Below are 20,970 nucleotides of genomic sequence, written 5' to 3'. Positions count from 1 at the left end.
ATTACATTATGCATGCAAGAGTTCAGCTCACGGAGAGATTCCACAGCCTCCGTATATCTGTGGGTCAGAGCACGGCAACAGCAGCATCCGTCACTCCCCCCCGTGATAAAATATCACCACTCGCAGGGCTTCAAGAAACCAATTTAATATTTAATTTTACAGCCAAACTAGTAATAACAGTAATTTGTAGGGGAGAATACAAAGTAATCAGTCTTGTGGAACGCAGTCCATACAATATTCATATAAAGCAGATTGCACAAATCAAAGTATTGCATGCTGTACAGAACTATTCTGGTTATTGAGAACTTTACATCAAAGTTGAGTTTTGCTCTCATCAGCGATTTATCTATCTGTAATCTTCACAGCAAGTGTGTCTGTTTATAAAACGATACTACTAAACGAGAGAATGCCAAATAATGTTCTTATTTTAAACTTTGTAGATGATTTCAACTGTGAATGAAACTACATGTTGATGAAGTTGTCATTTTCTGAGCCTTCATAGTCTGATTATTTGTGGCCATAAAATGCTGTAAAATCATATTAAAACTGTCATGTTTCAAAGGTTTACCCTTAAACAACAGAAGTGAAGTATCATGTTACTGAGGAAATTTAATTTAAAAAATAAGCTTAAAGAAAAGGCAGATGGGTCTTTGGCTGTGTAACTAATTTTCTCATTTAGAAGTGACAGGTGGCGGTTCACTGTTTAAGGTTCACCTGATGTTTTGAAAGATAACCGAGTCAAATTCCACGTCTTGTTTGCCCTGACTTGGCCAAATAAACATGATTCTGAAGGCTTCTGGACTCTAGTGCCACTTGACAGCATGTAAACAGGAAAGCAGGGGGGAAAGGATGACATGCACTAAAAGATCACTGGTCGGGCTCACCCCGGGCTCACATTGATCCTGAGATCTGCTGTCTGTCACTGACCAACCTGGTCCTGCCCTTCACTGAAAATCTACACGTACACACTTAAAAATCTCTGTTTCTATCAGTTAAAGACAGAAATGAAGACTGAAGATTCTGGATTTTAACAAGGAAACAGGAAAATAAAGTTTATATTGTAGTCATCTGTACTTTTATTAATTTGAATCCATATTAGTAGCTTTGTTTATCAACTGTCTGTTTTATGTATGGGTTTTTTTTTTCAATATTGCTTTAGTTCTGCACACTTCTCCCCTTATTGCATATTGATTATTACATGTCAGGCTCTAATTCTTTTCAGGGATTTTATTAGTAAATTTTTTTTATTTGGTTTTCTTTTAGTGTGTCAATTTTCTTGTAGTGTTTTAAGCAGTTTTAATCAGCTTGGATTGCTTTAATTTAACATCTTCCATCACCTTGAAATGAAATCACTTTAATGATTTCTTGGGGTAATGGGGCAGATTAAATAAGATTATTTTTCTTTCTGTTCCCTTTCATTCAAAATTTAGGAACGTTTGTTTTTATATCAAATTGTTCTTTTACTTTAATCAATGAATGAAATAAAGAATACAAATTAAAAATGAAGTAATTCTTAGCGTTTTTAAATATGGGATTTAAACATAAGTGACTTGTCACATGTGGATTACTCATATAGAATTATCAAGGTGCACTTTAACGTAAACCTTTAAAAGAATACAGTAATTCAGAAAAATAAAACCCTCTAATCTGAATGTAATTCAAAGATACCACATCAACATTTTACAAACGAAAAGTATTCAGTATGAATAAATAGTAGTCCTGAGTAAGGTTTCATTTAAAATGTTTTCTGATAAATATGTCACAAAGGTATTTCAGAGTATATTTTATCATAAAAAAGGCCACGATTGCACCCACATATAGATTTTAAAAATCTCATACAGTACTAACATTTTCAGGATTATACTTTAAAGATACTTCATCATCGAAGAGCTACTGTGTACAATGTTTCATAAAACCCATCAAACCCCGGGCCTCTGACGACACAAAGGTGTAAGGTGTTAACTGGAAGACGACCAAAATTCAAACCCTTTCCCACCTTCAAGTCCCCTACCGCTTGAAAAGTCCTTTCCTCCACAGTACGTTCCACCTTGGCTAAAGTGAGGTGGTACCGTGGGTTGTAGGAGCTCCTGTGGAGCCAGCCCTCGTTCCTGTAGGCCTCCTGCAGACCGCTGTTGAGCTGCTGGAGGGGAAGCTGAGGCTGCGGGCTCAGGTACAGCACCTTCCCATTAAAATGCTTCAGCTTCACAGGAAAGGTCACGGCAATGGGTGGGTTTCGATCCAAATAGGCAAAGCGACGGAGAATCTCTCCAGCAGCTTCCACCTCAGCTGGACAGCGCAACACCAGGAGGCACAGGGTGACATGAAGCCTGGAGGCAGTCTGCCAGTAAGGAGCAGACGAGGGTAGAAGGGCCGTGATCTCATCCTTTAGCTGCTGGAAACAGGAGAGGACAGCGGGAGTGTTGGCCCTGAAGGAGATGAAGTGAGTGGGTTGTTTTTTAAGGGGACGTCCGACACACATCTCCTCTCGCTGATCCAGAGGCCCTAATGGATCCTGGCTCATCTGTAGGGGGTCCAACACGGGAATAAGTGCATAAAACATCAACCGTGATAGCAGAGATTTAAATCTAGGTAAAATATGCCATACACACCCGAGTGTTTTCATTTCCATCGCAGCTTTCTTCCCATTCTGGGAAACTTTCCTCTTCCCCTTCGTTTTTCACATCAATCTCCTCCTCTTGAAAGGATGTATTTTGCTCAGTCAAAGTCTGTCTAAATTCAAAATAAATGAGAATTAATACAGACTGCTTTGCAAGCTTTTCACAATAATAAAATGTTGATTTTTAGTCTTATGCTTGTGTTGTTTTGGTTTTTTTTGCTAATTTCTTTTTACATGTATGTATCTCACAAATGAGTACCGGTATTTATTCAAACACTGCTAGATCAGCTGTCCTCCAGATAAAAATAGCTTGTGAATAATCCATTCAAATTGTCTGCTCTTATTTAAATCCCACTTGTTACTAAAGCCCCCTCCATGTATTCTCATGCACACCATCAGACCCCCGGCTTCTCTTTCATAAAAACTTCAAGTTTTCATAACTTCAGACAAACTGAACAGGGTTCACAAATGTTAGATGCTTTTAATGTTTTTTGAAGGAATTTCTGTATGCTGTGAGTGAAAGACTAAACACCACACCTGTTTGTGGACTCCTTCGCAACACATGTCCCACAAGATTCCTCTTGTGCCTGAGAGTCATTTCCTCCCAAATGAGTAGAATTACAGCCGTGAATCATCTCATTCAGCTCCTCTTCCTCCAGATGTGTCTTCTTGATATGAGTAAAGACTTCCTTTTCACCCTCGCCCTGCCCTCTAACAGCAGCTGGCTGTTCGCCTTTCGTTTCAAAATGATCTTGTTGTGCTTGGTCATCTTGGTTGACTTCCTCTAAAACATGTGGTCATATTCAGTCAGTACAATTCTGCAGAATGTTTCAGGTTAAAAGTACAGTAATGTGGGAACGGAGGGTCTTTTTTTCACCTTTTACTTCTCCCACCCCTCCAAAGGGGGGAGCCAGAGATTGACCAGTGGAACCAAAAACCCTGTCAGTCCTGGTGTGCCGGTCCCAGACGCGGTGCCCTCTGTAGGAAAAGTATTGGATCCTGTGTCTGGGCAGGGCCAGCTCAGAAGAGAAATCACAGTCACAGGGGTTGATGTCCCAGTTGAACTCACAGAAGGGGCGCTCAAGGACTCCAAGGAAGCGATCCACGTAGCCGACGACAAATCCTGATGAATCTACTGATGAGTCCCACAGGATTCGAGAGATCACATCATCTGCTGTCCGCATACGAGGCTTTTTGTTCATCTCTGCCACAGAGAAAAAGTTTTAAACATTATAAGAAATAAAACAAACAAAAAAGAAGACTGGCTTCAAAAGAATATGTTGCCATAATCAGGGAATTACCTTTCCCCTCATCATATTTTGGTTTTGCCCCTTTATTTCCACCGCCCTTTTTCTTCTTGTGCCTTTCCATCTTTTCTACATCCTGTTTTTCATCTGGGTCAGGAGATACTGCCCCTGAATCATCAAGCGATGGGTCACTGAGGAATTAAATAAAAAGAAGTGGAAAAAAATAAAAAATATGCACTTGACACATGACTACCTGTGCCGAATGATAAACAGTTACAAGTCTATATAAAATGTAATCTGAAAGATATTTTGGTTTTGCAACAATTTTACTTTAGTATGTTATTTTAATCTATATGCAGCTTAGCAGCAATGCATTAGCAATGATTTACACCATCTTAAAAGGTTCACAATAAGATTGTAACAGTCATATAGAAATCAAAAGTTAGTGCCTGGATTTCATAAGAATGTATCCATTATCATTTCGGTAACCATGGTGAACAAGTTAAGGCAAGCAGACCTGTGAGATGAACGACATTTGTGGCCAAAGTGACACTTTCCCATGAGGAAAAATTGGCACACTTTGACTATATCCTCGTTCTGCTCTGTTACCGGTAACGCTGCAAAACAAAACAACAGCAAGAGAGACATGGGAATATTAACTGCAACAAAGTCGAAGGAAAGTCTGCAAATGACTTCATGCTGACTTGTAATTTAGGTGTTCAAAGTAACACTTGGGGGGAACCACAAACCCCTAAGAGAAAAACAACTTCTTAATCTTCTTTTCCAGTGAAAAGACTACAACTGGTTCAGGAATCTATGACTTTCTGACAGTAACTAAAAGTTATGTCAAGTATCTGTGTAATTTCACATTTGTCTGGATTAAAGTCCAGTAATACAGGCAAAGTCTTCTATTCCCCAGAAGGTTGGAGTGTAAACTCTTGACTCATCTGCTAAAGCCAGAAGTTTTTCCAGTAGATCAGCTTAGCAGGAAGTGACAATATTGGCTTGTCCATTACGTCATTCATTCATCTCCCCTTATCTGTGTAAGCTGGTCCAGCGATATAATCGTATAATTACCACAATTCACGTTACTCATAGGGCACCGTAAAAAAAATAACGGTAGACATCAGACTGGGCTTGTGAGTCAATTACTAAACGGCAAGGCAAGTCAAGGCAAGTTTATTTGTATAGCACAATTCAGCACAAGGTAATTCAAAGTGCTTTACATCAACATTAAAAGCGGCAAGACACAATTAAACAGGAAATAACAAATAAAATGATAAGGAAAGAGTTAAAATAATAAAAAGCACAAGTTGTTAAAAGTAAGGGCAGTAGAGTACAGCAGGTAAGTATTTAAATTAGGAGTACGCTTCAGTAAACAGTAATGTTTTTAGGCCTGATTTAAAGGAGCTGACAGTTGGAGCAGACCTCAGGTCTACAGGAAGTTTGTTCCACCGGTGAGGAGCAGAATAACTGAACGCTGCCTCACCTTGCTTGGTTCTGGTTCTTGGGAACCACAACAAACCAGATCCAGATGAACCTCAGGGGTCTGGGAGCTTCATAGGAACTTACAGATCAAGCATGTATTTTGGTCCAAGACCATTCAGTTCTTTGTAGACCAGCAGTAAGATTTTAAACTCTATCCTTTGACTCACTGGAAGCCAGTGTAGTGATTTCATGACCGGTGTAATGTGGTCCAGTTTCCTGTTGTTTGTTAGGACTCTGGCGGCAGCGTTCTGGATCAGCTGCAGCTGCCTGATAGATTTCTTGTTAAGGGCTGTAAAGATGCCATTGCAATAATCCAACTTACTGAAAATGAACGTATGAATAAGTTTTTCCATGTCTTGTTAAGATAGGAACGCCTTAATTCTAGCAATGTTTTTTACGTGGTAATAGGCAGATTAAGTGATAAACTTTAGATGGCTGTTGAAGTTCAGGTCTGAGTCAATAATTACACCAAGATTTCTGGCTTGATTTGTAGCTGTCAATGACATGGAGCCAAGGTGAGCGCTGATCTTTTCCCCTTTCATTTTTAGGGCCAAAAATGATCACCTCTGTCCTTTCTGCATTTAGCTGGAGAAAATTCTGTCACAAAAACAGTAAGAGTGGCACACACTCTTACTAAGTGGGTCTCTAATTAGCTGTTTCTCAACGGTGACTAACCTGATGGAGCCTCCTGGGCGTCTTCACCAGTGTTAAGGCTGGGCTCAGCTGGGCTCCCACCTGTCTGTCCCTCGTCTGGCCCACCTGAAGCCATGCTGTCACCGGGACGGGACTGTTGTGTCAGTGACACCTTTCAGAAATAGAAATAAGGGACACCACAATTTCAGCAGCGCAGGCGCCAAAAAAAAGGGACATCCCCAAAACTTCTAAACTGCATAGAAATGTGTTTATTCTATATGAAAAAACAAAACGCTTTGATTTAAAGTTTAAAGTGCTTTAATAGCATATTTATGTCCACATCAGCCAAGATGTAGAATATAGCCTACAGGTGAAGAATACGGTGTAACAGTTAATTTATTTCAATAATTCAACTTAAAAGGTGAAACTAATATATTACACAGTCTCATTACATGCAAAGCTAGATATGATAAACCTATTATTTTGATAATTTTGATGATTGAATTGGTTATTGATTTCATAAAATATTCTAATTTTTTTATTTTTTTTATTTGGGGTTTTCATAAACTGTGAGCCATAATCATCAAAATTATAACAAATAAAGGCTTGAAATATCTCACTTTGAATGTAGTGGGAAATAATATATTTGTTATACCTTAAGTTGAATTTACTGAAACGAATGAAGTTTTGCAATATATTCAAATTTTTCGACCTTCGCCTGTATATTATGACTGTATATATCAATAAATAAGAGCATAATATGTGTCCGTATTGGTTCAATACGGAAGGCAACTTTTAATTCCCAATTACGTAACATTTCCGTATTTCAAGGGACGAGTGCCAAACCCTAGTAGTGTCACTGTCGTGTTTTTACCTTGCTGGTCCTGTCAAAATTAGAGAAAACGTGACGCCAGTAAACGTTGTAAAGTCCCTTTTCAAAAACTCAAATAAAAGTTAATCGTACACGCACAGAATTCAAAAACCACTTGAGACGGTCTCGAAAATGTGGACTAAAAGAATAAACTGTGATACTAACCGAAAAAAAACCAACGTGGATTCTCCAGTGACCTTTGACGCCTTTTTCCTCAGATGGGATTGTGGGTAATGTAGTTCCAAATTATCTCTAGGTTATACGCATGTACCTTGATCGTGTTACAACAAGTCTGATTTTGGAAATATAATCAAAGAAAGGAAATATGTATCAGAATTTACTATCACCTTAAAATGTGAGATATACAGTATTGAATTAAACGGTTGAAATTGGAAGGAAAATGAGCTCATTGTGCAGGTATGTGTCATTTGCGCTGGAGCGCATGACTCCGCGTCACGTGACCGCTGTGTTGTTGTTTGCTAACAGTTACACGCAGAGAGACAAGAAAGTGTTAAAGAAAAATCATTTTAATTCAATCAAATAGTGCCTTTTTCGAAATAGGACTAAACCCCGATTCAGTTTTGGTTTACACGACGGTTTCTGTCAATGTTTTCGAGCAGTACGAGTCACGGATGTGCTGAAGCAGCAGTGGTTTGAGCCGGCTCTTATCTGAAGGTAAGACTTTGTGACTCTATTGTAGGGTTGACAGCAGTCCCTTGAAAAACGGAATCGTTCTGTATTTATATGTATGGAGCTGAAAAGGGACGCACTTTGTCCTGTATTACTGTGAGAGTCAAAAAATGGTCATAAAATGCCAATGGAAAATGGCATTGAGCTGTTGAAGTTCATAAGTTATTTTGTTCTGTTTTACTACAACTGTAGCTACAGTCATGGCCTTTGAGGCACAAATATGTTTAGATGTTTTCTACAGACTTTCTGCACTTTTGTTATTGCATTAAAAATGTGCACTATTACCAGTACTCGAGTTGTAAAAAAAAAAATCAGGGGGGATGGTGGATTTTATCATATGGGGACAGATAATTTGTGCTGATTACAAATAATATAATATATTACAAATAATAGCACTGACCAAAACACCTGCAGAAATACTGCAGGAATGACATAGCAGCAGTTAAATGCAGCCTTCTGTAAGCTTTAAATATCCACTGGGCTTACATCAATACATCAAAACACAACAATAAAAAACAGTTTTCTGAACTTATCAATATGCCTCTGTCCTTCACAGGATAAGTAAAATGGATAACTGCAAAAACTCAAAAATTTTAACAAGAATATTTGTCCTATTTCTAGTTAAAATGTCTAATTTTAGTATCTTCACCTGTTTCAAGTAGATTTTCACTTGAAATAAGTAGAAAAATCTGCCACTGGAACAAGATTTTTTTTGCTTGTAATAAGAAGATTAATCTTGTCCCACTGGCAGATCTAATTATTTCAAGTGGAAATGTACTTGAAACAGGTGAAAATTGTCAAATAAGTTATTTTTTTTGGTGTTATTTTTCTGGTGATGACTCTAAATGTTGAAATAGCAGTAAAACCACATTCATTGATGGGATGAAAAAGGGGGATGGCAGTTTTACAGGGGGGATGATGTTGACCATTTTTATTTCAGGGGGGGATGCCATCCCCCCTCATCCCCCCTCTACTCGAGTACTGACTATTACAGAATGGATGTTCTGCTTTCTTTCTATTGTTTAATATTAATTTATACAATTTTAAGTTAAGCAGGACGGGTTTCTGTTTAAGAAAGATACTTATTTTATTCAGTTCATTTTGTTATTTTGTATTAAAGTGAATTGCTGGATAATAATTTGTTTTCCATGTGTTCATGGCATTCAAAAATATGCATCTAATTCAATTCAGGTTTGAGTCAAATAATTAAAAAATTGTTTCACTCACAAAAAAGGGGCTAAAAAAATTCACCGCGCCAGGAAAGGTGAAGGCAATCAGGTGTTCTGAGATTTGTTCCTACCTAAAATGTTTTCCTACCGTAGCGAAAAATTATAATAAATAAAATCAATCAAACTTTCTTGCTGGATGCTGCAGTTAACCTTTGGTGGTCTGTCCATTTCCTGCTCTACCTGTTGATTTCCATCACTGCTTTTGGCACAAAACTGTATAATTTCTCCAGCTGTTTAATACAGCTGGAAAAGCACATTCACTCACACACAGGCATAAAGACATGCATTTGATTTGTCCCTCAAACGTATATGCATTAAATACTGTCCATACAAAGTATTAAAATACAAGAAACTAACCTTTTCTTTTCCGCGGCGATCAGGTAGCAGGATATTATGGCCTTCTGAAGTCTGAAGTTGCTGCTATACGCATGCGCAGTCAACTCGAGTAGGAAAAAATTATGGGTAGGAAGAAATCTCAGAACACCGGCCCTGCCGATGAGGTGTCCCTTATTTAGTTTTCAGGGAGTTGGCAACCCCACTCTATTGAAAAGTCTCTAACTATCTGGAAACCAAGGTGGCCCCCTGACTTTTAATGTTCACGTTTAAATAATAATTTATACTAAACACATTTTGAATCTGGAAACGTGTTTGTTTGTTTTTTTTTTAAGATGAATGCTCTGGTAGCTCTTTGTCACTTCTGTGAGCTGCATGGCCCACGGACACTGTTCTGCACCGAGGCGCTACACCCTCCATCCCCAGACCCTTCATCTCAAGCAGGGGCCCCGGTGCCCGGGGACAGGGACAGAGACGGGGACCGGGAGGGTGAAGGGCTGACTATGAGAGCCAACAGCTCAACTACACAGAGAGGAGAGATGTGTGAGGTGAGTACAGGATGGGGACATATAAGTCACCGGAATTCAATTTTCAATTCAATTCAATTTTATTTATATAGCGTCTACTACAACAGAAGTTGTAATAGTTGCTCTAGGTGCTTTCCAGAGACCCAGAACATGACCCCTGAGCAATTATTACATAAACATAACATAAACAATGGCAGAAAAAAAACTCCCCTAGTGGGAGAAAAACCTTAAGCCAAATGGTGGCAAGGAAAAACTCCCCTTTAGGAGGGAAGAAACTTTGAGCAGGACCAGGCTCATAAGATGTGCTATGAGATACTTATAATAAATAAAACATGAACATGATTTTTGTCTTGGAGAATATACAGGACTGTCTCAGAAAATTTGAATATTGTGATAAAGTTCTTTATTTTCTGTAATGCAATTTTTTTTTTTTTTTTTTTTTTTTTTTTTTTTTTTAAAGTCATACATTCTGGGATTCATTACAAATCAACTGAAATATTGCAAGCCTTTTATTATTTTAATATTGCTGATTATGGCTTACAGTTTAAGATTCCCAGAATATTCAAATTTTTTTAGATATTATATTTGAGTTTTCTTAAACTGTAAGCCATGATCAGCAATATTAAAATAATAAAAGGCTTGCAATATTTCAGTTGATTTGTAATGAATCCAGAATGTATGACATTTTTGTTTTTGTAATTGCATTACAGAAAATCACAATATTTTCTGAGACAGTCCTGTAAAGGCTACTAGTTGTTCATTTTGCTGATACTCATTGTCCTTAAATCCACCTCAAAGTTCTCAGTTTCCTGTTTTCTGTTTCTGACAGGGATGTCGATCTCTACCTGCATCTCACCCAGGCTTCGTGAGCATCGATGATGAAACAGGCATTCGCTTCCTGAGCCATCAGCACCCCAGACAGCCTCAGCTCTTTAGTGTGGTCCGCCAGGCATGTGTTCGTAGTCTCAGTTGTGAGGTAAACGGGGAATACATCTCAGTGTATACGTGTTAATTATTTACACACATATATATATATATATATATATATATATATATATATATAAATTAGGTGTTTGTGTGTGTTTTGTTAATCATTGGTCCCCAGAAGGTTATTTTCTCTTTTTTGTCTTCAGGTGTGTCCTGGGCGGGAAGGGCCAATTTTTTTCGGAGATGAGCAACAGGGGTTTGTGTTCTCACACACATTCTTTATCAAAGACAGCTTGGCCCGGGGGTTTCAGCGGTGGTACAGTATTGTTATGGTAGCCATGGATAGGATCTACCTCATCAATTCCTGGCCTTTCCTGTTACGTCACCTCAAGCTTACCATACAGAGCCTACAAAGCACTGCTCTAAAGGTAAAGTTTTAAGGCGGACTTTTCATGCCTTGATCAAGTTTGGGTAAATAAATACTCTTCTAGGCATATGTATCTGTGAATGCTCCTAATGTTTTGCCATTTGTCTTTCCATCAGGTGTTTGACAGTGAACAAGGCGTTTGTCCCCAGCGAGCTATGAGGATGAATAGTGTATTTTCACCTGCTGTTTTCCCACACCAAAGGAGTGGCAACGCGGCCCGGTCACTAACTTCTCTCACCCAGCATCCCAATCTCTGGGCCAGCCTTCACTCCTCTTTCAGCTGGTCAGTCAATTGACTGAAGTCCCACTGTGACAGACGAGCTGTTGTTTGTTCAGATCTGTAACTGCTACCTGCCCATGCTGATCTGGGTTTTGACTTCATCTCCAGGTTGCTGAAGGCTTGTGGGAGTCGTCTGACAGAGAAGCTCCTCGAGGGGGCGCCCACAGAGGACACGCTTGTGCTTATAGAGAGGCAAACAGGTAGTTCCGACTTTCTTAACTGTTCCATAGCAGAGCTGTTATTTTCCCATCTAATGTTACTCTGTATCTGAATAAAAGGCAACAGCAAAATTCAATTCAATTTCATTTTATTTGTATAGCGTCTAATACAACAAAAGTTATCTCGAGACGCTTTCCAGAGACCCAGAACATAAACCCCCGAGCAATTATAACATTAACAATGGCAGGTAAAAACTCCCCTAGTGGGAGAAAAGCCTTAAGCCAAACAGTGGCAAGAAAAACTCCCCTTTTAGGAGGGAAAAACCTTGAGCAAAAAAACATTAGGTAATTAAATGAAATCGGGCAAAAAAAATAAGATAATTATTTACCTGGGCAATTCCCTTTGGGAAAGGTTAGTATTGTTGATAGTGGATGATGTCAGCCAGTGTCATGTGTTTGTACAATTTGCAATAGTTTCATCATCATTAGTCTGACTTTCACAGCCTGTGTATGTCTGAATCACATCGTCAATCAGTACTCTGTTGTCTGGACCAGAAACACAGTGATTCCTTTTAGCATTACACTCAAATACATTGCCTTCCCAAATAACAGTTTCAAAAATTTTAGTAAAGATTTAGAAAGTGATTTAAAAGATTCACAGGTACAGAGGTGATATTATATCAATCAATATATCATATCCTATTGTGTGATTTGATTTACTGGGATGTTCCAAGTGAAAAAGGATCTTCCACAGCCTTCATAGTTACTTTATATTCACAAACTTTTCATATTAAAAAGTGAAGTGAAATTATATACAAATTATATATGTGAATAAATACATAAATAATACATTTTGAATATTTTAAGAAAATGCCCTGTGCAGTTCCATGTGAGGACCTTTCTTAGAATATACATAATCTATAAAAGTAGACAGTCCATAACTAGTGATGTCTGTTTTGACAACGAATTTCTTCTCAAATGAGTCTTCGTGTGAAATAGCGTTGCTGTCAATGACAACATCACGAGTAATAACATCCAGACGGTGAGAGCTTTGGAAATGTGAGGATCATAGACAGAAGGTTGCACTGTCACCATGTTCTTACATCAGCCGGGACTTTCGCTGCTCTCATGTCATGTTCTCCGATTAAATCATGTTCTCCGATTAATCATGTATTTATTTATTTATTTATTTTTATGTATAATACTGTATACTGTTGCTGCTGACAAGTACATTTCCCCGGTGTGGGATAAATAAAGTATATGTAATCTTAATCTAATCCAAAAGGCTCGGGGTTAGCAGTGAATGCTTAACAGCTCCAGCTTTGTGAGATTTTGCAAAAGCAAGGCATTCAGTTGTGACAGGGTGACGGGTCCAAAAACAAAAACATGAGGAAGTGTTTAAAAGCATTACATTTTATTTGAGGTATAGATCTATGTGATTCAGATAAGTAAATCATGAAGCTAAAAGATTTGAATACATGCATTTCCCTCCTCCTCTTTGAGATCTGAAGGATGAAAGGATTTGGCTGGTAACTTAAAATTACTTTTTATTCAAAACCTTTAGGAAGGCAAAGCTTTGCGACATGTTTCATACTCTAACTTCATTTGAGTCCAGAAAAAAAATGTGTTGTGCTAAAGGGTGGATTTAAAGCTGAGATCCAAGATACAATTATTGTCAGTTAAAAAGTGATTTTGCATCTGTTGGGCCCTCGCCTGAAGGGACCCCACCCTGGAATATAGAGTGTTGATATTAGTTGTTCTAAATAGCTAGGATCAGAATCAACTTTATTAGTCTAGTTGTTCACTCTTACAAGACATTTGGTTTCAGCTTCACTATATAAACTATGACAAGAAACTAGGAGCAATATATAAACAGTGCACATATATATATGAAAAGCAAAATACTAGAGGAGTCAGTGCTAAGTCTCCCATCTGCAGCGCCACGATCACTCTGTCTTTCTTAAATTTTGTGTTGACTTGATTCATTTCTTTAATGGTGTACTGTAATCAGTACTCGAGTTGTAAAAAAAAAATCAGGGGGGATGGTGGATTTTCTCATATGGGGACAGATAATTTGTGCTGATTAAAAATAATATAATATATTACAAATAATAGCACTGACCAAAACACCGGCAGAAATACTGCAGGAATGACATAGCAGCAGTTAAATGCAGCCTTCTGTAAGCTTTAAATACCCACTGGGCTTACATCAAATACATCAAAACACAAAAATAAAAACAGTTTTCTGAACTTATCAATATGACTCTGTCCTTCACAGGATAAGTAAAATGGATCACTGCAAAAACTCAAAATCTTAACAAGAATATTTGTCTTATTTCTAGTTAAAATGTCTAATTTTAGTAAAAAAATCTAATTAAACTTAAAACAAGACTCATCACTGGAAAAAAAAAAATTCACCTGTTTCAAGTAGATTTTCACTTGAAATAAGTAGAAAAATCTGCCAGTGGAACAAGATTATTTTGCTTGTAATAAGAAGATAAATCTTGTCCCACTGGCAGATTTTCCTACTTATTTCAAGTGAAAATTTACTTGAAACAGGTGAAAATTGTCAAATTAGTTATTTTTCTGGTGTTATTTTTCTGGTGATGACTCTAAATGTTGAAATAGCAGTAAAACCACATTCATTGATGAAATGACATAAGGGATGGAAAGGGGGGATGGCAGTTTTACAGGGGGGATGATTTTGACCGTTTTTATTTCAGGGGGGGATGCCATCCCCCCTCATCCCCCCTCAACTCGAGTACTGCCTGTAATCACAAGCTCCAAAAAAGCTTGGATGTCAGCTTTAAATCCACCCTTTAGGACAACACATTTTTTCTTCTGGACTCAAATTAAGTTGGAGTATCAAAAAAGGCTGAACTTTTTTTCCCTGTAATTGATTCAGTAGCTGTGAAATTTGGTTTGCTTCAACTATTTTGACCTATTTTGACTCAGTGATCAATATATAACTGTTTCCAAAGCTATAACTCTTTGACATTTTTTTTAATACATTTTATAATCAGTAAACATATTTTGCACAAATCGTTTGTATCTAGAAACAAACATCGTACTTGGTTTGAATGAATGTGGAATCGCCTCAGAAAGAACTGAATGCCTGCCTTGTTGATAAAAAGACGGGTTCTGGTTGGTGACTGGGAAGAATGACAGCCATTTACTTTTTTTTGTGAGTTAGTGCCAGTGAAAGATTGAACATCGAGGCTGTATATAAGAGTGGAGGCACAAATACACACAGATTTACAAACTCAGTAGTCTTAACTTATTCTATAGTAGGTGTGCTGCTCTATCATGTGCCGGCTCATATAAACAGCAGCTGTTAGAATAGGAATTTAAGCAAGTCATGGGTGAGAGGTTATGAGTTTGTTCGAAAAATAAGCATTGAGTGGCATTGTGCATACCACATGGCAATCTGAAAATAAATGATGATTTAGACCTTTGATGGTCCTTTGTCACGATGACTTCCTGTGGAAATTCCCTGCATTAGTATTGAGACTGCTTGAAAACATGACCGTTTTCTTTTTGTGTCATCATTTCTATACAAAAGAGCAAGAGGAGGAAATGAGCTGTTGGGAGGGTGCAGAAGGAGGTGGATCCAAGTTGCAGCTGCACCAATCAGAGGGCAAGCTGGGCCTCAACTTTGGATATGACGACTCGAAATTAGATGAAATACCTGGTCCAAAAGTGAAGTCGCTGAGGCATTTAAGACAGGTACACTACTATTGTCTTAACATCTTGTTGATCACAACAAATTGAACTTATTGTAGTGAACATGTAGCTTACTGCCTTCATTTCATGCATGTTGGTTAATATTTATTGAAGGATTTGATTCTCATTATTCTGTCATCTTATATACTTGTATGTTTAAGGCTATTGCTTGCTCGTATTGCAGGTCATCGGTGCAGCTGACTTTCGACAGCTAGCGTGGCATGTGCTCATGGGAAATCAGGTCATATGGAGATGTGCAGAACCCGGGTTCATCCAGTCAGCTTTTACAGTGCTTAAGGTAATCTTGTGTCCCTTATGGTTCAGAGATGATGTATACAGTAATGTGAAAAAAGAAAAAACTACAACCTCTTTCTTTATGTAAAAGGACATACTTTGAAAAAAATCTGGTTGTAACCAACTCTGAAATAAACAATGTCTCCCAATACACTTACATTATTTATACAACAGAAAACAAATTCCACCCTTACAGCTGCCCAACTGATTCTACAGTAAGAAAGAGTCATCACTAGAGGGAAAAAAAATAGAGTTTGCCCGTCTTCCCTGGTATGGACGTTATAAAAAAGTCATGGCACCACAGTTGCATCTGATCAAACCACAAGGCTTCTGAATCTTTGCCTTTTAAGGAAGACAAGACCAAAGTCATCATGTGTGGACCACAATTCAACGCATCATATGTAGTGCAAACCAAAAATAGTGTATAAGCACAAACATCTGTCACCAAGTGTGAAGCGTTGTGGTGGAGGGGTGATATTTAGAGCTTGTTTTGCAGCCACGGGATGTTGGCACCTTTGCACTCACTGACTCAATAGGCTCTTACATACTGGCGTTCTGTTACATTTCCGTAAAAGTGGGCCACCAATTTAACTCCATTTGCCTTTAGATACTGGCCAAAGGAAGAGAGGAAAATCCCACAAACGTAAATCTGTACATACATGAAACCAGCATTTCAGAGCCAAAGTCTGACTCCACATTGTGTGCATGAAATGAGATAGAAGAGGTCAATCACGTTCATTTGCTCATATTACATACATGACCAAAGTATGCAAGAGCAGTACTCGAGTTGAGGGGGGATGAGGGGGGATGGCATCCCCCCCTGAAATAAAAATGGTCAAAATCATCCCCCCTGTAAAACTGCCATCCCCCCTTTCCATCCCTTATCTTATTTTCCCCAATGAATGTGGTATTACTGCTATTTCAACATTTAGAGTCATCACCAGAAAAATAACTTATTTGACAATTTTCACCTGTTTCAAGTAAATTTTCACTTGAAAAAGTAGAAAAATCTGCCAGTGGGATAAGATTTATCTTCTTATTACAAGCAAAAAAATCTTGTTCCATTGGCAGATTTTTCTACTTATTTCAAGTGAAAATCTACTTGAAACTGGTTTTTTTTTTCAGTGATGAGTCTTGTTTTAAGTGTAATAAGATTTTTTACTAAAATGAGACATTTTAACTAGAAATATGACAAATATCCTTATTTTGAGTTTTTGCAGTGATCCATTTTACTTATCCTGTGAAGGACATAATCATATCGATAAGTTCAGAAAACTGTTTTTATTTTTGTGTTTTGATGTATTTGATGTAAGCCCAGTGGATATTTAAAGCTTACAGAAGGCTGCATTTAACTGCTGCTATGTCATTCCTGCAGTATTTCTGCAGGTGTTTTGGTCAGTGCTATTATTTGTAATATATTATATTATTTGTAATCAGCACAAATTATCTGTCCCCATTTGGTAAAATCCACCATCCCCCCTGATTTTTTTTTTTACAACTCGAGTACTGTGCAAGAGTCACATGTGAAACCATCTGACAGCCAAAGCTCGGTCAAAACAAGACAATGATCTCAAGTACAACAGCAAATCTAAAAACAGAATGGCAGTAAAAGATCAGTGTTTTGTCAAAGTCCCAACTCAAACCTGACTGACAAGCTGTGCCAGGACTTTTCACTAGCTGTGCATAAAAGAAATCCCTTCTCTTGAATGAAACAAAGCAACATTCCTTTACAGTGATGTGTGAAAGTGATAATGTCTTGCAGAAAATGCTGCTAAGTTGATTGTGCAAGCTACTGATTCACAGAGTGTACATCATTTTTAACACACTACTTTATGTTTTACCTTCGTTTTTTATGTGGCTGTATTTCATCAGCCATTAAAAACAGTTCAGTGCAACATGGTGAATACAATAAGATCTAATTCTTCATCTTGTACGTTTTCAATAACAATTGAGTATTTACAATCACAGAATCAACAATCACTGTATTGTATAACTTAGTCCTGTGCTTTTCTTTCTTTACCATGTTATATATGTTCAATTTAACGTGCTTTCTAGTTGACTCTGTCTCTAATCTGAATGTTTGTGTCCTTATCAGTCTTTGCTTCCCGTAGGCTGTGTGCGCTCCGTGCCATACAGTTCTCAGTACGAAGAGGCCTACAAGTGCAACTTCTTGGGTCTCAGCCCCGATGTGCCTATTCCAGCTCATGTCAGCTCCTCAGGTATAACACATTCTCCAGATCTGAGCGGAAAGTTTCACTTTCAGCATTTCAGTTTGTGTTTGTAAGTGAAGTATAAACTTTTATTTTGTCGTGTAGAGTTTTCGGTGCTGGTGGACGTGACTTCAGACAGAGGTCATCAAATCTCTGCTTTATGTGAAGATGTCTGCACACTTTATCAGTTCACGATCAGCAGTGCAAACACCCAGCCAACCGACAGAGGTGAGTGTCCACGCCTTAAATAACAGCCCACATGCACCCGCAACCCTTGTTGTGAAAAGTGAAGAGAATCAAATCGGGGCACAGCTGCACTGGCTTAAAGTGGCTGCGACTCAGAGATCGTATCGCAGGTAGTGGATTTTTCACTTATTTTAGTGTATTTCTCCCCCGGATGATGTTTCTCCGAAAATGTGTAAAATGCATCGTTTCCAATCCAGGTGTTTAACATTTAACTTTATTTGTTTGGGAATAATTGCAGAAAGCTTGACTATTGTCTAGTTTGTCTAGTTTTTCCCACCTCAAACAACCCATTAGCAGCAGTCTTGCGCTTGACACTGAGAAATTATACTAACTTATTTATGTCCTTTTTTTTTATGTAGAATTTTTAAAAATGGTTTTTTGATTAAGGTTATCCAAAGTGGCATTTACTTTATCATTTTATTTTGTGAAAGCAATTCTCTTTGTTTGATTTGCATCAGTTTGATGAGATGATAATCAAATCATGATTGAGGGACCAGCACCTGCGATGAAGCACCTGTAATTTAATTGTTATGAAATATGAACAATGACAATAAAGAACCTTAATGATCTGACCAATAAGAGGACACCTGGCCTCACGGGAAGACGACTCAAAGAGATGGAAGCTGACACTAGATGATACTGTACTTTAGAATACAAGGAAAAGTAATGTCTTTTCTAGGCATAAAAGCATGTGTACCACTATTTGTGGACATCACAAAAACTATTACTATGAGTTTTGCTTTGTTAAATGAACTCATGTATGCATTCATTAAGATGTAAGACAGAGAAGCATTTAATCTTTAAGCTGTAAAGTGATTTGTCAATAAAGTAAACCTGGGATCTGGAACCACATCAAGGAAACTAATTATGTGGTCGTTACATTTTTCTTTCTCTGCCAGCTTTCTCTCGTGTTGTTGTTTTTTTTCCATTTAACATATATTGATTGCAAAACTATTGAGTGTTTGTCTTTTTCTTGCAGGTCCAACCTTACTGAACAAGCTTGAGGTGGCTCTGTCTAATGAGAACTTGTCTGTGGATGTCGTGTCTCACTGCTTGCTGTGTTTGAAGGAAGAGTGGATGAAGTGAGTAAAATTCCTTCGTTTTTATTTTAGTTTTCATGAGGGGGCCTTCTTCTCATGAATTATTTCTGTTTCAGTAAAGTCAAGGTGCTGTTCAAGTTCTCCAAAGTAGACGGTCGAGGAAGGGAGGACACGCAGAAGGTTCTGGCCATACTTGGAGCCACAGGGACCAGCGAGGAGGACAATGTCCGGCTGCTCAAATACTGGATGACTGGACTCAGTAAAACCTACAAGAGTCATTTAATGACAGCGGTCCGAGGAGGGGAACGGAGCCTAAGCCAGTGACAAAGAGAGGAGGAGGAGCAAATGGAGGGGAAAAGAAAAGAGAGCTGAAAAGAGGGGTGACATGCTAAAAAAAAGGGAAATTTGAAGCAAAATATCTAAGTGCTAAATGAAGCAAGCATGAATCCTAATGGACAGTTTCCTTAACTGTTTGGGAGTCTGAGTTGAGTGAAAGAGAACAATGAGTGAATGACAGGAATGATTTTGCTCATCCATTATTGTCTTTTTAAGTAATGAAAGACCTATTGTGTACAAAACGGATGATTATCCTGCACAGATTAACCCATTGATTAATTTTGGATAATGCATGGGGATATTTTGTCAAATGAAATCTTGTCTTAGACTTGTTCTTACTAATATGTAAATATTACTTTATTAAAAGCATTTGCACTTTGTTTACTCTTGCTGATGTTTAAAAATGAAATAGATTAATATCAGGCTTCCTTATTAATTCTACAACTAGCTCCATCTTGTGGTGAATGGAAAGAGTAATAAGGGTGAAAGTGTAGTAGAGGAGGGGATTAGTTTCTCCAGCAGCTCCCACTCAATTGTTTGAGTGGCTCTTGGCCAATAAGTCCCAAGTGATGTAAAACAAGACTTTTAGTTTTTTTCCTTGTGTCCTGAAATGTACAAAAATGGTTGCGTAACGAGGCCTCGGTCCAGTACAGCCAACCACATCAGGAGGATTTTGGCTTCTTAATGAGCCAGTCACACATTGATCCACTCTGGGGTTGTTTTTTTTTTTTTTTTTTTTTTCATAAAAGTAATTTGAGCCTGTTGCTTTGCTGGAGTTCGGAGACTTAAGTCAATAAAATTCAACAACATACGGCTTTGTTTAAATCAGGTTGGATTTTTTTATTAACGTATTTTTTTCATTCCTTGACCCCAAACTATGTGATGATTATGCTAAGAAAAAGGAAGAGGAAAAAAAAAAAAAAGGTCAAACTCAACTCACTAGTCCACATTGAGAGGGAATATTGAGTTTGTGGATATTGGCTTGACTGTGGTTTTCCTTTAAACAGGAATGTGTTGACTAATAGTTCTGCTATTACGATACTCAACATTCAACCAAAGTCTGGATTTCATTTGGCAAGCTACTTTAGTAGATGCATAAACATAATTTTTAGCAGCTTCACAAATTATTCTTTCAATATGTATGTGATGTATGGAACAGGAAGACAGCACAGTGACTGGATATTTATATCTGTCATTCCAACACATAGTACAGGTCAAGAGGTTTTGAGTTGATGGTGCCTCGGGGAGTGTTGAAGCTTTGCATGCCGAAAGCCTGCTGCTTCTCTCCGGCTTCACTCTCCCTTCAGAGGAGATGGGACTTTGTTTTTTGACACAAATACGTCCTTCCTTTCATGAGTAATTAACGCCTCTCTTGACACCTAAGTAAAATCCAAAGCAACGTGTTGCTTCTCATAACCTGTGGGCACAAAACAACACATTACAGACAAGGGTGAGCACAGATGAGCACGATATCAGATGTCACTGAAAGCTGACACATCTGTGCAGCTGTTTTTATCAGCAATGACCAACGAGAGCTGTCACGGAATGACTTGCATGTTTAGCCTTATGCGGTGTTGCAATCCTGTTTCCAGTTTGACGAGGAATGGGAGTCTCACTTTATTTGGAAAAAAAAAAAAATTTAAAAAGGAAGAGAAAAAAAAAAGGGCCATGTGATGATTAAACAGGATGATACT

At 38.0% G+C, this 20,970-nt stretch overlaps 2 protein-coding genes across 3 annotated transcripts; one reads left to right on the top strand and one right to left on the bottom strand.

Moving 5' to 3' along the window:
• Window positions 1-135: 135 nt before the first annotated feature.
• leng9 (leukocyte receptor cluster (LRC) member 9) lies at window positions 136-7,053 on the bottom strand. 2 transcript variants are annotated; one of them, XM_061716981.1, is made up of 8 exons: window positions 7,022-7,053; window positions 6,028-6,157; window positions 4,382-4,481; window positions 3,919-4,055; window positions 3,495-3,821; window positions 3,155-3,401; window positions 2,610-2,730; window positions 136-2,521 (listed from the first exon to the last, which is right to left on the bottom strand). In XM_061716981.1, the coding sequence occupies exons 2-8, from the start codon at window positions 6,119-6,121 to the stop codon at window positions 1,880-1,882; spliced, it is 1,668 nt and encodes a 555-aa protein (XP_061572965.1). In that variant the 5' UTR covers window positions 6,122-6,157; window positions 7,022-7,053; the 3' UTR covers window positions 136-1,879. The 2 variants fall into 2 exon arrangements, with proteins under 2 accessions (XP_061572965.1, XP_061572964.1); XM_061716980.1 differs by lacking the exon at window positions 7,022-7,053 and adding an exon at window positions 6,860-7,014.
• Window positions 7,054-7,116: 63 nt separating this feature from the next.
• Window positions 7,117-20,076, top strand: flcn (folliculin). The gene is made up of 12 exons (XM_061716979.1): window positions 7,117-7,531; window positions 9,444-9,656; window positions 10,465-10,611; window positions 10,769-10,990; window positions 11,106-11,272; window positions 11,378-11,469; window positions 14,990-15,153; window positions 15,335-15,448; window positions 17,540-17,663; window positions 17,760-17,882; window positions 18,880-18,982; window positions 19,057-20,076. Exons 2-12 carry the CDS (start codon window positions 9,444-9,446, stop codon window positions 19,262-19,264), a joined length of 1,677 nt encoding a protein of 558 aa, XP_061572963.1. The 5' UTR covers window positions 7,117-7,531; the 3' UTR covers window positions 19,265-20,076.
• Window positions 20,077-20,970: the final 894 nt, after the last annotated feature.

The sequence above is a fragment of the Cololabis saira genome, chromosome 3 (genome assembly GCF_033807715.1).
Source record: "Cololabis saira isolate AMF1-May2022 chromosome 3, fColSai1.1, whole genome shotgun sequence".
In the NCBI taxonomy this organism is placed as follows: domain Eukaryota; kingdom Metazoa; phylum Chordata; class Actinopteri; order Beloniformes; family Belonidae; genus Cololabis; species Cololabis saira.
Note: the sequence above shows the minus strand (reverse complement) of the source record. Positions and strands in the feature narration are given on the sequence as shown.